Source organism: Lycorma delicatula, chromosome 4, assembly GCF_047948215.1.
Source record: "Lycorma delicatula isolate Av1 chromosome 4, ASM4794821v1, whole genome shotgun sequence".
Taxonomy (NCBI): Eukaryota; Metazoa; Arthropoda; class Insecta; order Hemiptera; family Fulgoridae; genus Lycorma; species Lycorma delicatula.
The window spans coordinates 25,321,923-25,340,030 of record NC_134458.1 but is presented as its reverse complement, the minus strand read 5'-3'; the positions used below and the strand labels follow the sequence as shown (position 1 = coordinate 25,340,030).

The 18,108-nt window shown below is 35.2% G+C and overlaps 1 protein-coding gene across 2 annotated transcripts in view; it reads right to left on the bottom strand.

The window, feature by feature from the left end:
- The window catches only part of LOC142323197 (uncharacterized), a 105,522-nt gene extending 92,494 nt beyond the window's left edge, over positions 1–13,028 (bottom strand). Inside the window, exons 1-2 of one of the 2 annotated variants that reach the window (XM_075362527.1) lie at positions 12,417–13,028; positions 1,177–1,398 (exon numbers count right to left, since the gene is read on the bottom strand). In XM_075362527.1, coding sequence (XP_075218642.1) covers positions 1,177–1,366 — 190 coding nt within the window. In that variant the 5' untranslated portion in view covers positions 1,367–1,398; positions 12,417–13,028. The remainder of the gene's footprint in view (positions 1–1,176; positions 1,399–12,416) is intronic. The other variant, XM_075362528.1, reaches the window with a different exon arrangement.
- Positions 13,029–18,108: the final 5,080 nt, after the last annotated feature.

Here is an 18,108-nt window from a genome sequence, read left to right as displayed (position 1 = left end):
TTCTTAAAACCTAATGGTTTCACAACATTGGAACATATCAAACTGAGTGGTGTAAGTATAAAATACCACCAGCCAAAGATATGTTTAATAAACACTGGTTGCTATATAACAGCAAAATTAATACATACTGGATGCGGTTTCAAGGTACATTTTGTATTCTGGATGCACTTTCACAGTTTGTTGTTAACAATTTTAGAAGTTTCTGACTACACTTTCAAGCAAGTGACATCACTTTTTAAAAAACTGTTAATAAGTAGAGTAAAAAATACCAAAATATAAAAAAATGAGTGGTGTATATATATTACAAATACAAACTCTCTTTTTACCATGAGAAACCACTAATAACTTAACTTACTTTTAAACTTACTAAATAAACTATTAAACTTACTGTTAACTTACTAATAACTTAACTTACTGTAAACCACTGTAACTTAACTTAGTAAAAATAAAAATTTCTATTTAAGTGTTTCAAATAATCTACAATTTAAATAAGTTTTAAAAGGAAATAAAGTTTTTGTCATGAAGCTTAAACAAGTCATAGAATGTTACCTCAAATCTGTTGCTACATTTAGGTGAAAATGGTCTCACAATGCTTTCAATTTAATAGACATTTGTGTTTTAAATTTACAACAGACATAATTTCTTAATATCTTTTGTATTTTGATAAAGGAACATTCAAAAATATTTCATAAATTCATTTGTTTTTTAAACAAATAGTAAGAAAAACAGTATGATAAGTATAAAAAAATTACCAAATGATTACAGTTTCAAATATATAGATTTCCTCATATATATATATATATATATATATATATATATATATATATATATATATATATATCACAAAATTACTGTAATATATATTTAGCTATATATAAACATTTGCAACAAGAGTACAGAAATACAAAAAAAAAAGGGCACAAAATAAATGAGATAGATTACCATATGTAAATAACAATACAGTTTTGTCATTTTTAATAATTAAAATATTAAACTCACAAATTCATTCTTCAAGCCGCACATTACACCTGTCTTTTATGGCTATGCTACTTAAAAGAAAAATCATTTCTTAATCTACCAATTACATATACAACCATAAACTGGTAAAAAAGATCTGACCTCAAAATATTTTTTTTAAGTTATGCCATCAAATTAATGTAACTTTTCTGAACTCACCAGAATCAATTCCAAGAGATGAACGATCGGTTGAAATGTGGCACACAAGGCCGATACTCTCAGAAAATTCAATCCATTCAACTTCTGTGTGATGATGGGGAATCAAGTTTGGCCACCAATCAACATCGACGCTAAACGTCCAGGACAGCAATTCAAATTGAGGTTGAGCAGCCAACTCATTCTGTCCCATCACAATAGGTTCTTCTTCCTCACACTTTCATTCTGTTTAAAAAAATTAAACTATATAAAAATGAACAATATTTAGAAAAATATTAACTAACATTAACTAAGTTATGTAAGCATTAGCTTGGTTTTGGAAGTCTTGACGAATCCAAAGTTACCTAGTTCCAGAAATTTTCTAATTGTACTGCACCTCCTATTAATCCTTAAATGAAGAACATAAAAGCTTCTGCCAAAACAGAGCATTATCTACATCGGCTACGTGAAAATTTTGTTCAATCAATTAATTGCTGATTTTACAGTTTCCTGTAGAATTAAAAATATTTACAAACATTGCTTATATCTAAATTTCAACCCGTGAAGTAAATTATATAAATTAATAGGTATGGTAATCAAGTGAGTCGCTTACCTAAGTATAGGAAACAGTAAATGCAAAATAGAGTAATATTATATCAAGATATCATTAATTTTACTAAAAGAAGTTATTAAAAAGTCCTAGTTTTTAGTTAAAATTAAAAAATATTTGCAAAATTTGAAAACAATACGTACATGACTTTAAATTTATGGAAGTTGTAATTTACAGAAAATCTTAATAAAAGAGATTGATAATTATCATCAGATAAAGTTATATTAAAAATGTTGCATTAATAAATTTAAAAGCAATAATGTTCATCTGGTAAAGTATATCTAAAATCTGGTTTTTGAACAATTCTAAAGTCTAATTTGCTTTTCCTCAAGAATACTTGAGAAATTCGATATTTCAATTTGTCGATTTTTTAATTGTTACACATGCCTATCTTCGAGGCGAAAAGAAACCAGTTTTTTTAATTGTTTTCAATTATCATTTAAAATAACTATGCCAATAAAAGCTATTTCTCATTGCATTACACAGTTAAAATGCTCCAAATGAAACAATTTTTGAATGTTTTCTTAGAATTTTATATAATATTTTGGTAGAATACAAAGAAAGGAAAACATGAAAGTGTTAAGAAAAAAAAATTATAAACAGGTTTAATATTCATCATTTTCTAGAAAAGAGCATAACTTCATATTGCTCTAAGACTGTAGAGAAAGAATGAGAATAGCCACAACACAAAAGAAAAAAAGTTCTTGTATTCAGATTAATTTGCATGCTAATGCAAATATATATAAATATACATTAAGTTAAACGTAATTTAAGTTTATTTTCCTCTTGATTGGATAGAATTATATATAATAATAATACATATTTTACTGAAAAATATTATTTTTAATAATCTTGGGTTAAGCAATCAACTATACAAACTTATAAATTAAATTCACTATGTTTCTCTTAGAATTCTCTAAGCTTCCTCAGGTGACAATACACATTCATACAAAATTCTCTTGCATAATAAGAAATTAACTGATCTACCCATCCTAGATAACAATATTTTGTCCCCACTCTTTTGTAAAAGACCTTCCTGCTCTCACCTGACTCATCTTATCTTATAATTATCTAAATTATATGTATTTGTTTATATAACCTGATTGCTATTTCCTGTGTACTGAACCTTTACAATGCACACATTTTTCTCAAAAATTACAAACATTAAACATTATTTTCCTTAAAACTAAATTTATAATATAAATATGATTTTTAAAAAAAATTAAATTAACATACATGTTCCTTAATCTGGCTATGTCCGTTCTGTTGTTGAGAGTGTTTTTATTTTTCTTGATGTATTTAATTTTTAGAGTGGTTCTTTTATATGTATTTTGTTCTTTGTCTAATATTTTGGTGCTGTTGAAATCAGATGAGTGTTTACGTTCTGTTGTATGTTTTGCGAAAAAACACACTACACTATTTCGGAGTAGGTAGAAGTAGAGTAGATTTTTCAATTGTCACACATGCTTATCTTTTACAATCAACAATTCAACAATTAAAGAAACCAGTTTCTTTAATTGTTTGCAATTATCATTTACAGTTACTATGCCGATAAAAGTAATTTTTATAAAAACTAAATTTATTACTCATGTAAGATACCAATAATAAATTGATAAGTGCTTTTAATTTGTGTGTATTGCATTAAAACAAAGATATAAAAATACTTTATTTAGTGGCAGTAATAATGCTTCTAATATTAGTTTTTTTTAATCTCTTCCAGTTAATATTCTATAAATTATTTCATGCATGTTTAGATATTTTATAATGGTTTTTTTACTGCCACTGGCAGTAAACTATTTACATAAACCCAAATTAGTTTGTTAATTAAAAGCTAGAAGTGCAGACTCTATAGGTAGCATTGATTGACTGCGCAAAGAACTTCAAAAACACATGACTCACTAAGCTTATTCATATCCCTAGATATGAATAAGCTTAGCGAGTCATCTGCTGATGAAAAGGTAGACCATTGTCTTGCTAGGATATTAACTATTGAGGAAGATTCAGATGAAGTTAACTCGTTTGTAAAAAAAAATGCATTAGCTTAAACATTTTTTAAATGTTTTTAGCAATCACTTTAATTTAATTAAGGCCATATTAGCAGAAAAGGATGTAATTATTTGCCATAGTTTTTGTTTCAAGAATTTCACTGTATTATTTTACCATTGAAGCAGAAATCAGGTTGAAATTTTCTGTTGGCTATAACTTGAAAACTAAGCTTTCTGGACTAAAGATTGGGTGTATTTATATTTCTTGTGGGACAATTATCTGTCTGTCTCTCCCTTCCTCCATATCACCCTCTCTCTCTCTCTCTCTCTCTCTCTCTCTCTCTATATATATATATATATATATATATATGAATTTGCAATATTATATACAGCTTTATGAACTCAAAGATTAATTAAATTGCATAAATAAGAATTTAATAAAAGAAATGGATCAGATAGTTGGTCTTTTTTTTGCATTACATTAAGCTCTGAACTTGGTACAATGAAGAAATACAAAGCATTCCACCATCAATGACTTGAAACTACCACTATGCTATAAAAATAAAGAAAAATCGCAGTGGGTCTTAAAGGTTTGGTGGCTGATAGATAAAGGTAAACAAAAAATTATGCCAATGTATTCTTCATTAGAAAGCTAAAAGGTTATTGTTAGGCTGATAGGAACATACTGTATTTGATTAATTTAAGCTATAAGCTTCCAAAATTATTAAAATACAATACACAAAGCTTAATTGTTGATCAGCTGTTTATTTATGAAAAAAAAATCCTCTAATGATTCAATTTTTATGTAAATCAACTTTAAGGATTGCTAACAATAAAATATATATTTTCATCATTATGGCATAAATTTCATAACAGCATTTACATTTTCATCACTGCATGGCATAAATATGCCTTCTTATGTGGTCGACTATAGGTTGGGTCATTGTGAAGAGTGAATTATAACTAATATATGAAAATCACTGATCTCTATATAAGTGGTTCGAATAACTGTGCCTAAGTGCACCTTTCATTATTCAGAACTTATGCTGTTGGATCATTAATATCTTTAAATAAAGCCCTTGTTAGTTTCATCAACATAGATCTCATTTATTTTTAAGTTATAACACATTTAGATACATTTTCACTTATTTAAATATTATATCATTAGTAAATTATCTTACATTGTTAAGTTTAAAATGGTGTACATGTGCAATATTAATGTTTAAAGACTATTATAATTAATGTATTTATATTTAGTTTAACATTTTAAGTTACATCTTTTTTTAACTGATTTAAACTAACAATACTAATAGAAAAGAAAAAAATATATAATATAAAACAGCTGTTGAACTCAATTAGGATAACAAATTTATATGCTTTACATAAGCAAGATGAAAAGAGTTAGATAGTTTATTCACCATTAATAAGGAGGCCATGAAACTGAACAAGGGAATCCCATGTATCGGAATTGGTAAAATTCAAAGCATAAGCTAGTGCCACTAAATGACTGGTAGAACTAAATAAAATGAAATGGCGCACACACAGAGATAAGTGTAAGAGTATTGATATTTTTATGGCTTTTGGGACTGGAAATTGATGGTTGGATTATTTTGGAAATATTACGTTTTTTTTTTTTGAGTTTTGGATGCTGGACTGATTTTTTATTTAAATTGTTAGATATCGACCTTATTGCTATAGGCAATAGGGTCTTTACTGTCTGTATCTAAGTGATTATGTTGGTACTTTATTGGTAATATATTGTATACTGATAGTGACCTATTATACCGATGGCTGATAACAAACTTGAATTATTAATTAATTTTAATTCAATTTCTTACCTTATCGGGTTTGATAAGGTAGGTTGCTGTAGCCTGACTCTAAAGCTATTGTCTAATTTACATTTCTAGTTTACTGAATCCTTTCTGTGTATAATTTAAGTATATACAGGTGTGCGTCAAGAGATCGGGTATGTCTGGCCTACTACTATGGAATCTCCAGATAAAGAGTCAGAGAATATGATGGAGCCTGAGTCCGGTCAGGCTACTACCAGTGTGACAATGGAGGCTGACCAGCCAGAATGCCTTCCCCCCTAGGCCTTCCATCCTACAGGCAGTAGGATGGAGATAAAAAGGCTGAAAACGAGGCAATCCTCTACGGAGGAGGAAGTTATTAGAGGTTCTTATTAGCAGATTCGAATGGTTGGCAAAAGACCTGAGAAAGAATATTAATAAGAACATAAAGAAGAGTATAAAAGAGCTAGAAACAGAACTTAGCATAGCGGTAAGAGATCTGAGGAGGATGGTCACCAGTACTTCTTTTACCATTGGCAAGAAACTGACTGCAAAGATTGTGTTGCAGACATGGTTTCCTACGGGCTGTCGCATTGAGGATACTCTGGATAACGGGATGGCGACAATGGTTTACTTTATCAAAAAAGGCTGGCCAAAGAAAGCCTTCAGAAATACCCATATTGGGATCATGGCAAAAATTAAGGGGACACTTAATAGGGTTGCAGTTGTTGATATGCACGCATTGACAGAACCTAGGTCAATGGACACACTGATTGCCAGTCACCCACAGGTGGCCTGACTCTTTTCTTTTTCCTGTTTAACCTCCGGTAACTACCGTTTAGATAATTCTTCAGAGGATGAAATGTATGAGTGTAAATGAAGTGTAGTCCTTGTACATCCTCAGTTCAACCACTCCTGAAATAAAAGCTGGGAATGTCATGTCAGCTGCTCTAGAGATGAGACTGATAAGGGAAGTTGGAGGTGGGGAGGCCCCGGTTTCCAACATGTTCCATGTGACTTACGTGGGCTCAGACGATGGTGGAGATCTTGTGCAGGCATCAGTGGTGGTTTTTACAAAAATTAGAGAAAACAGTGGAGGCCATTTGGGACCACTACAAGCGGAGATATATGGGAAGGATACAGCTACCTTGGTCCGGAAGATCCTTGAATGTGAAGGGAGAGCAAAGGGTGACCTTGGAAGAGGTCACGGCTCAGACTTTCGCCGATAAATGTCTCCTGTTAGTTCGTGGTAACTCACGATCGCAGGCAGTTTTGTCAACTGCATAGGGCTGGATGGACATTCAAAATTTAAAGATTTCTGTGCTCAAGACGAAGTACATGCTTCTCATGGGTGCAGACAAAGTATCGTACAGTCAGAACCCCCACATTAAGTATAAAGGCTGTGTAATCAGCCGAGTTAGAATTCATAAGTACCTAGGTGTTTTGTTTGATGAGAAGTTGCTGTTTAGCAACTACATTAAGCAAGTAGCGGCGGACGCCGTCTCAGTGATGCACAAACTTAGGAGGATTGCTCGAAAAGACTATGGGTTATCGGGCCGTCAAATGCACATGTCTTTGAAAGCATGACCCTTTACGCGGCGCCCGTTTGGGCCCATAAGTTGGACATGAATAGAGCACTTCTTCAAAATTGAAGGAGTGTCCAGCGCAGAGCCTTAATTGTATGCACTGGTGTTTTTAAAACAATCTCCTACGAGGCTACCATCGTATTGGGGAAGGCTCTCCCAATCGAGTTAGTGGTGAAAGTTCGGGCAGCCATGTGGAAAATACATGGCGGGAGGGAGGCCGAGGTATCTGGGATGCGGTTTCAGGCCGTGCCTGTACTGGAATGGAACGGTGATCTCAATGCACTGGTTCTAAATTTCGAACAGTTGCCCATCTCCCGCCTGAGTAGGGGGCTTTAAAGCCTCGCTACGGATGCATGGCAGCAAGAATGGTACGCCACGACTAAGGGAAGGTACGATTTATAAAGGACTTGGGGGGGGATGGTATGCCTCTCCTTTGTCTTTAAAGGCAACGGGTGCCCAGGTTCTCTCCAACCACACGAACTTGAACCAGTATTTGTTTCGGTTCTGCCTGGCAGTTGATGAGCTGTGCGCCTGCGGGGAGGTCCAGTCGAACACATGATGTTTGACTGCTCAGCTCTTGTGGGGGGGGGGGAGAACTCAGGCCACCCTGGAACTTAGAGGTAAAGGGGAAAAATGGCCAGTCATAAGCGGCGAATCAATGTGGCAAGAGCCGAGGTATTCCTTGATGCAGTTGCGTTGTTCAATCGGCATCAGTAGTTTTTCAGGGAAAAATGACTCCTACCGTGTTGCTGTGCGAAGCTACCCGAGAGTGATGGCAAGCCACCAGCCAATAAAGCTCCAAGCGCTTTAATATGGTGGACAGGTACTCGCTGGCATTCAGCGACCTAGGCGTGGCAGCGAATTGCTTGCTGTCTCGACGATGTAAATTAATTTATTGTGTCATATATATTTTATTAGTTGACGGGGTGCGCCTACCCTTTTTTTTTTTTTTTAGTAATATATGACATGTGAGCGGTGGGACACAAAAACACAAAGCGAGTGGTGTGTGGCACCACGCTTAGTTCGCTCACGCAATTAGGTTACTCCAGGAGCTAGTTAGGACTGGTCGCTTAACTGTTTCGAAGCAGTCGTTTGTGGCACAGACATTCGGTCTTATACTTTAGGGCGACCGAATGGGGTGGTGGCACGAGAAATGCCATGCATAACTATGCCCCAAGAGGGCCAATAGTGAGAATAACAAGGAGAACCGGGGGAGGACCCGGCGTACCCCAGGTTGTTGATGGAAACGATAAATTTCAGTTTAATATGAACCATGCGACACTGGCGCTTGACCTGCTGACAAGGTATGTCTTGGAGATGGGCATTGATATTGCGCTCATACGTTCCTCGCTCGCGGCTGGAGTGGATTATGTCTGAGGATCGGGCTACTTGTGCGGGTCGTTCTGAGACAGCGTGGTTTCGTCAAGGCGAAGATTGGAGGTATTTATTATCTTTCGCCTAACATGTCTGCGAAACGATACAGGGAAGTCTTAGCCTTGCTTACTAGAGACCTCAAAGCTCACCGACCGGCATTATTGACTGGGGATTTTAATGCCTGGTTGGTTACCTGGGGGGTCACCCAGGACCGACGTGAGGGGCAGATTGCTAGATCGTGAGAGGCCGTCGCACTTCTAGATTTAGAATGCCTCAACTTTGGAGGCGCACTAACGTTCAGAAGGGAGTTCACTGGGTCCATTATAGATTGTACTTTTGCTACGCGGATTCGGAACTGGCGGGTGAGTGAAGAATACTTAGCGAGTGATCACCAGGCCATCCTCATGAGTGTTACACGTGTAGGTTCTCCGGGGGCTGGGAGGCCGGTTCCCCGAGGGTGGAGTGCCAGGAGTACTCCACCAAAGGCAGTGGTTAAGCTCCATTATGGAAGAAATGAGGAGAGAATGGCAAACGCGCTGGGACAATAGTGATAAGAGGCCGATGGACACACCGCATAATTGGGGACCTCAGAAGTTGGTGCGAGAGGACCCGTGGCTCGCTGGATTGCTGTCTCACACAGTTTATAGCGGGCCATGGAGGGTTCAGAGAATACAATTTTAGGTTTAAGCTACTAGATCACTCCGCTAGTTGTCGGGTGTGTGTAGACGAGGAAAAGACAGCATATCACGTCTTCTTTCGCTGTCTCCGATTTGAGAATGCGAGGAGGGAAATATTGGACACCATAGATAAAACGAAAATGTTCCTCCCAAAGGAACTGCAGCAGATCATGTTGTAAATCACGGAAAACTGGACGACTGTAGCGAGGTTTGCTAGGAAGAACATGGATGAGCTGTACGTCTGGGAGGAATCATGCAGGGGTCGTCGGAGGGTGTGGGGGTGGACAGACACGCGCCTAAGAGCTTAGGGGGTTCCCCGTGCGTGTGGGGGTTGCCTGGGTGCGATGAGGTCGTGGGCACTCCGCTCCCGCGTCCGATGGTGACCCGTGAGGTAAGTATACTGTAGTCTTCGATTGTCGTAAGCCACCGGGTTGGTCTAGTGGTGAACGCGTCTTCCCGAATCAGCTGATTTGGAAGTCGAGAGTTCCAGGGTTCAAGTTCTAGTAAAGTCAGTTATTTTTACACGGACTTGAATACTAGATCGTGGATACCGGTGTTCTTTGGTGGTTGGGTTTCAATTAACCACACATCTCAGAAATGGTCGAACTGAAATTGTACAAGACTACACTTCATTTACACTCATACATATCATCCTCATTCATCCTCTGAAGTATTATCTAAACGCTAGTTACCGGAGGCTAAACAGGAAAAAGAAAAAAAAAAGTGTTCGATTGTCGTAAGGTGTTTATTTATGTGATTGGATGTGACTGGCTTTGATGTGATGTGTGGAGTTTGCGGCATGAGATATGTTTTCTGAGTGATGATTGGATGTTATTGACTGTGTGGTGAGATTTTAGTCTGATGTTTGGTATCTTGTGGATGTGAGGTCCGTGTCTGCTGACTGTGGTGTCTGAATGTGTGTGAGAGAGTATTCCCCCCAGATCTTGAAGTAATGCATACCGGCTGTACCAGAAAGGGTGGGTAGCTTGGGGTGGAAGTTTAGTTAGCAGTGTGCAGAAACACATATGCATTTAATACATCTTGTGGAACATATTAGCAAGCCTAACACTGCCCAGTTGCCTGTAAATGGGGTTCCTTCACCTCTTAAAAAAAATGGCTTACCATCATGATTATAGTCGCGTAAGTATACAATGGTTTTATTTAGTTCTAAGCATCTCATTCTGCGGCACTGGAGTATGCTTCAATATTGAATACTTAATTGTATTTTATGCCATAAGGATCCCCTCTCTTTTTTTCTGCTTAGCCTTCGGAACCACCGCAAGGTATTAATTCAGAGGATGAATGAGATTGATGTGTATGAATGTAAATGAAATGTAATCTTGCACAGTCTCAGGTCAACCGTTCCTCAGATGTGTGGTTAATTGAAAACCCAACCACCAAAGAACATTGGTATCCACGATCCAGTATTAAAATCCATATAAAAGTGAAGTTGAACCTTAAGACTCTTGAAATTAGCTGATTTGCAATGATGAGTTAACTACTAGACCAACCCGGTGGGTGCCACAAGGATCCCTTATCCAGTTATATAGAGATCAGTGGAGAAAGTACACAACAGTCAAGTGTTATATTTCTAGCTTCCTAAATATTTATATTCAGTGGTCAGAAAGTGAATAAATGATCAAGAAAAATTAGTAAAATATTTTAAAGAAAAATAAGTATAATGTTATGGTGGAATATTAACTGTATAGTAAGAATGTTTAATATCTAATGAATTAAGTAATGGGTAATGTATGCTTGGAGTTATTCAGTAACTCAAAGCTGAGAACAGCTTTCTACTTCTCCTAGGGCTTGGCATAGCAAAGACCGATAGCAGCATTAGATAATTAATCAACTTTCAGTTGAAGCTTTATATATACAATAACGATTAGCTACATTCACTAGTTACTTACTCATACATAAATGGATTCAGAACTGCAACCGCTCAAAGATAAAATCACTGAAAATTGAATAACACTAGTACTGCAATGTACACAGGTAAGGATACTGACTAAACAATGATGACTGATTAAAGATAACCTCTTCGATACTAAATTTAGGGTAAGTGGTAAAAGTAAACAGCAATTTAAGAAAATTTTGTTGAAAAGTTTAGTTCAAGAACATTTTACTCTTTCTACAATCTCCTCCATCTTAAAATGTGTTACGTACTGTGGTTTATTTAGCTAAGTATTATTCATATATCAGCATAATAAAATGTTGTTGCAGAATAATAAAATTAGTCCTAATTAGTTAAAATCATGCTTCCTGAAGATCTTTTCAACACTATAATCAAGTCTTGTCCTGGCTGCCATAACAGATGACACAAGTCTTACAAGTAGTTTGGAAACGTATTTAGTACATGGTCAAGTAGTATGCTTGTGTGTTATGTTTGTTCATTTGGTATGTTGTCAGATGCTCTTTAGCTTTCATATTGTTCAAATTTGTGAAATTAACTTTTATATGCAACTTATTTTTTGTATGTACCATTCCTACAAGATGATATGCAAAAATTGACTCTCATAGTTTGTCCTCACAATATATTGGTGGTAAGTTATATCTTTTAGCTTGTGGGAGAAGGTGCATCATCTCAAAGTAGTATTATGGTCAACGATCTATAAATGTAATTTATATTCTTGAATTCCTGTATTTATAAGTGTGTGTGTTTGTTTTTACAGTCTATGGTTTTTTTTTCCTGATACAACACTATCTACATCTCATTCCAGATCAGCATCAGACAATTAAAATTATTGCAAAAATTATGGTAAAAGAAAGTACTGACAAACTAAACTATCATGAAAATGTTAATTATTAAGATGTAAATACATAAGCCACTTTTTTCTTTTGAAAGGGCCACATTTATTTGAAATATAAGCTTGATAACAGTTATACACAAACGGTTTTTATTCTAAACTCTTTCAACGAATTTAAAAGAAAACATTAATTCTTGATATTAAGCATTGTATCTTTCATATAAAGTGAAAAATATTGTAGAATTACAAGATATACACTACAATTATTCACATGAAATACCGTTTCTGAAATACAATTTTTAACAAAACAAAGTAAACCACTTCTCACAATAATGTAGTTAAATCACGGACAATAAATTAACAAGCGCTAAAAAATTACATCCTATATCATTTTAATAAAGCAATTAATCAGTAGCATTACTTAGCAATAGCAATAAATTATAGAGAATGTACTTTTCATTTCTACTTAAAATTATAAATCAGACAGATACTTACAATTTCAAGAATCCAGCTTGAGTACAACCCCATCAATACTGGGTTAAACCAGCTGGGAATCCAAATACAGTAAGCGTACATCAGCTGTTTTAAGTTTTTATGTTAAAACATATGTGGTACTCTCGCGGATAAAACTGTGAACTTCCCTTATTAATTTCAGCGTAAAATTTTTATCGAGCTTCAAATTTACAGTAAAAATATCTTATAGAATATTTAACCCAACTTTCGTGATTGTCCTCTTCTATTCTTTTAATTATATAAAAATTTATATTTTCCTTACTTACTGTTAGATTCACGAATTAAATAAATATATTAATCGCTTGCGTTTATGCCTTTCCTTAACACTAATAATTTTTTTCTTTTGTAAAATGATACTAATAATGGTACTTGTATATTTAGAGCTTATTTCAAATGTGCTTACAGTTCTTTATTCTAAACGGCATGTGCTTTTTTATCAACACGGTTTGTTGAAACAAAATTAGCATATGAAGGCAATATAACAATATATTATTACATGCAGTGTGAACTGACGAAACCTATTTCTTTGGATTTTGTGCTGTAACTGGCTTGAGGTAGATTGCTCTTTAGATTACAGCAGAAATCAAGACTTTTGGTTCCATTTTCGGTGGTAGCGTGTGACGTGTTTTCATAGTGACTAATTACTGCTGAATCTATCTCTGTGTACGTCATTTCCAGTGCAAAGACTTGTGGGAAAATCCATATGCGAACGTAAGAAATAAGTGTATCTGCAGTTACGATGGAGGTTACTTACAAGTTTGCTATAATTATGATATTTACAGTTTTCCATGTTTTGAAATGATTTCCATGTAGGAACTTAAACTTCATTCAAACTTTCTTCAAATATACGATCATTCATTAGTTTTCTTATTTGTGGTCAAACAAATATGCCTTCCTTTATCATAGCATAATTTATGTTTGGGAACTTATCTTTCAGAAAGTAGAAACCAGTACCATTATAATTAACTGCCTTTAAAAAATCTTTCACCAAGCTTAATGTGCAGTGGTGGAAGATACTCTTTTTCAGATGTTACTAGTGCCTGACTGACATTCCTTTTTCCTGTAGTCAGTGCCTATCTTTGGCCTATGCATTTTTGTTTAATGATTTTTACTCTTACTGCTGTTTTATATGCAGAGAAGCAACAAAACTTAATATACCCATCCACAATCACTGACAGATATTCAAACAAATGCCATTTATATTTTTATGCAAAATACTTGTGTAATACAAGTTTCATATTGTCATAAACTCCAGCATGTGAATGGCATAAGCTAAAGGGATTGACGGGTATTTATTTCCAGCCTGAAGTAGAACTGCTTTCAAGAGTCTATAAAAAGTTGTAATTTTTAAGATGATGCATACATCTCAAACCTTCCAGTATAATGTCCACGTCATTGTAACAGACTAGGCTCTTATACTGAGGAAAGATCTCTAAACTCAGACTACCTGGCGCAAAAGACACTTTTTTAATATTTTGTTGTAAAAGATTGGATTTTTTTAATCTTGATGCCGATATTTCAGATTTATTTTTTGATAAATTTAGATCACAATTGAGGTCATTTAATTCTGATTGATTAATTAAGGTTCAATGAAAATATTTGACAGAAAATGTAATTCTCTAATTTCAGTGTTTGTGGTGTTAATGGAATTGGATGCTCTGGTCTGATTGGCATTGGCCTACCAACAAAGGGAATATCAAGATATTTCACATTACATCAAATTTGTGGGACTATAACATTCAAATGGCATGCAATACTCCAAGCAGTCAATAGTGTTGCACAAAACACAGCAAATATGAGGAGTTTGTTATTTGTTCTGATTGCTAATCTAAATCCAGAATACAGTTTATGTGACATTTATATCAATCAAGTTATGTTGTCTCTGAGATTTTAATATTACCTCACTCCAGATACAACAAAAGTTGTTTGAATGATTCATACAACTGCAAGGCATTCATTATTAATAATTTGGTATAAATATAAACATTTTATAAACACATCACAGTAATACTTGCATACATAAACCCACATTCTGTTGTAGAAAAAAAATATTAAAATGAAAACTAAAACCTAGAAGTAGCAGTGAACCCACCGGGTTGGTCTAGTGGTGAACGCGTCTTCCCAAATCAACTGATTTGGAGGTCGAGAGTTCCAGCGTTCAAGTCCTAGTAAAGCCAGCTATTTTTACACGGACTTGAATACTAGATCGTGGATACCGGTGTTCTTTGATGGTTGGGTTTCAATTAACCACACATCTCACGTATGGTCGAACTGAGAATGTACAAGACTACACTTCATTCACACTCATACATATCATCCTCATTCATCCTCTGAAGTATTATCTAAACAGTAGTTACCGGAGGCTAAACAGGAAAAAAAAAGAAAAGAAAGAAGTAGCAGTGAATTTTATATACTTGAGAACTTGCACTCTATGACAATAATAACTGAAAAGCAAGCTCTAGTCTGAATCATATTTTTTTGTTCAATTTACTTACCTACAGTTCTAACTTGCCAGTCTACAAAAATAAGAGGATAACCATATCATGACTCGCTGATGAAATGCTTACATAAGACGGAAAATAAATTATGAATCATACGTTTTGTTCCCTCCTCTATGAATCATGAGACCTTGCCGTTGGTGAGGGGGCTTGAGTGCTCAGGGATACAGAGTAGCTGGACCGAAGGTGCAACCATATCGGAGAGGTATCTGTTGAGAGCCAGACTAAGGAATGATTCCTGAAAGAGGGCAGCAGCTCTTTCAGTAGTTGTTAGGGGCGTGAGTCAGGACGACTTAAACGGCCGTATCAACATCACTCAGTCCTCTCTCCGGGTGGGGACTACTAAGGAAGGGGTCACCAGAAAATTAAAAAATAACATTCTACGAGTCGGAGCGTGGAATGTTAGAAGCTTAAAAAAGGTTGGTAGGCTAGAAAATTTAAAAAGGGAAATGGGTAGGACAAATGTGGATATAGTAGGAATTAGTGAGGGTCAGTGGGAAGAGGAAGGCGACTTTTGGTCAGGTGATTTTAGAGTAATTAACTCAGCGTCAAATAATGGGCAGGCAGGAGTAGGTTTCGTGATGAACAAGAAGATAGGGAGGAGAGTGGAGTATTTCAAAACGCATAGCGATAGAATCATTGTAATAAGGATAAAATCAAAACCTAAACCGACAACGATTGTTAACGTCTTGCGCCCATGATGATGATGATGAGGTAGAGTGTGTATACGAAGAGATTGATAAGCAATTAAACACGTAAAAGGAGATGAAAATTTAATAATAGTTGGAGATTGGAATGCAAGCATTGGAGAAAGCAAGGAAGGAAATAGAGTGCTGGGCAAAAGGAATGAAAGAGGGGACCGACTTATAGAGTTTTGCACGAAGTATAATTTAGTAATTGCCAACACCCAATTTAAAAATCATAATAGAAGAATATACACTTGGAAAAAGCCAGGCGATACTGCAAGGTATCAGATAGATTATATCATGGTTAAGCAAAGATTTAGAAATCAACTCGTTGACTGCAAAACTTACCCTGGAGCAGACATTGATAGCGACCATAATTTGGTGATAATGAAATGTAGATTGGGGTTTAAAAACCTGAAGAAAAGGTGTCAGATGAATCGGTGGAATTTAGAGAAGCTTGAGGAAGAGGAGGTAAAGAAGATTTTTGAGGAGGACATCGCAAGAGGTCTGAGTAAAAAAGATAAGGTAGAAAATGTAGAAGAAGAATGGGAGAATGTTAAAAAGGAAATTCTTAAATCAGCAGAAGCAAACTTAGGCGGAATAAAGAGAACTGGTAGAAAACCTTGGGTTTCAGACGATATATTGCAGCTGATGGATGAACGTAGAAAATATAAGAATGCTAGTGATGAAGAAAGTAAAAGGAACTATCGGCAATTAAGAAATGCTATAAACAGGAAGTGCAAACTGGTGAAAGAAGAGTGGATTAAAGAAAAGTGTTCAGAAGTGGAAAGAGAAATGAACATTGGTAAAATAGACGGAGCATACAGGAAAGTTAAGGAAAATTTTGGGGTACATAAATTAAAATGTAATAATGTGTTAAACAAAGATGGTACACCAATATATAATACGAAAGGTAAAGTCGATAGATGGGTGGAATATATTGAAGAGTTATACGGAGGAAATGAATTAGAAAATGGTGTTATAGAGGAAGAAGAGGAAGTTGAGGAGGATGAAATGGGAGAAACAATACTGAGATCTGAATTTAAGAGAGCATTAAAAGATTTAAATGGCAGAAAGGCTCCTGGAATAGACGGAATACCTGTAGAATTACTGCGCAGTGCAGGTGAGGAAGCGATTGATAGATTATACAAACTGGTGTGTAATATTTATGAAAATGGGGAATTTCCATCAGACTTCAAAAAAAGTGTTATAGTTATGATACCAAAGAAAGCAGGGGCAGATAAATGTGAAGAATACAGAACAATTAGTTTAACTAGTCGTGCATCAAAAATCTTAACTAGAATTTTATACAGAAGAATTGAGAGGAGAGTGGAAGAAGTGTTAGGAGAAGACCAATTTGGTTTCAGGAAAAGTATAGGGACAAGGGAAGCAATTTTAGGCCTCAGATTAATAGTAGAAGGAAGATTAAAGAAAAACAAACCAACATACTTGGCGTTTATAGACCTAGAAAAGGCTTTCGATAACGTAGACTGGAATAAAATGTTCAGCATTTTAAAAAAATTAGGGTTCAAATACAGAGATAGAAGAACAATTGCTAACATGTACAGGAACCAAACAGCAACAATAACAATTGAAGAACATAAGAAAGAAGCCCTAATAAGAAAGGGAGTCCGACAAGGATGTTCCCTATCGCCGTTACTTTTTAATATTTACATGGAACTAGCAGTTAATGATGTTAAAGAACAATTTAGATTCGGAGTAACAGTACAAGGTGAAAAGATAAAGATGCTACGATTTGCTGATGATATAGTAATTCTAGCCGAGAGTAAAAAGGATTTAGAAGAAACAATGAACGGCATAGATGAAGTCCTACGCAAAAACTATCGCATGAAAATAAACAAAACAAAACAAAAGTAATGAAATGTAGTAGAAATAACAAAGATGGACTACTGAATGTGAAAATAGGAGGAGAAAAGATTATGGAGGTAGAAGAATTTTGTTATTTGGGAAGTAAAATTACTAAAGATGGACGAAGCAGGAGCGATATAAAATGCCGAATAGCACAAGCTAAACTAGCCTTCAGTAAGAAATATAATTTGTTTACATCAAAAATGAATTTAAATGTCAGGAAAAGATTTTTGAAAGTGTATGTTTGGAGTGTCGCTTTATATGGAAGTGAAACTTGGACGATCGGAGTATCTGAGAAGAAAAGATTAGAAGCTTTTGAAATGTGGTGCTATAGGAGAATGTTAAAAATCAGATGGGTGGATAAAGTGACAAATGAAGAGGTATTGCGGCAAATAGATGAAGAAAGTAGCATTTGGAAAAATATAGTTAAAAGAAGAGACAGACTTATAGGCCACATACTAAGGCATCCTGGAATAGTCGCTTTAATATTGGAAGGACAGGTAGAAGGGAAAAATTGTGTAGGCAGGCCACGTTTGGAGTATGTAAAACAAATTGTTGGGGATGTAGGATGTAAAGGGTATACTGAAATGAAACGACTAGCACTATATAGGGAATCTTGGA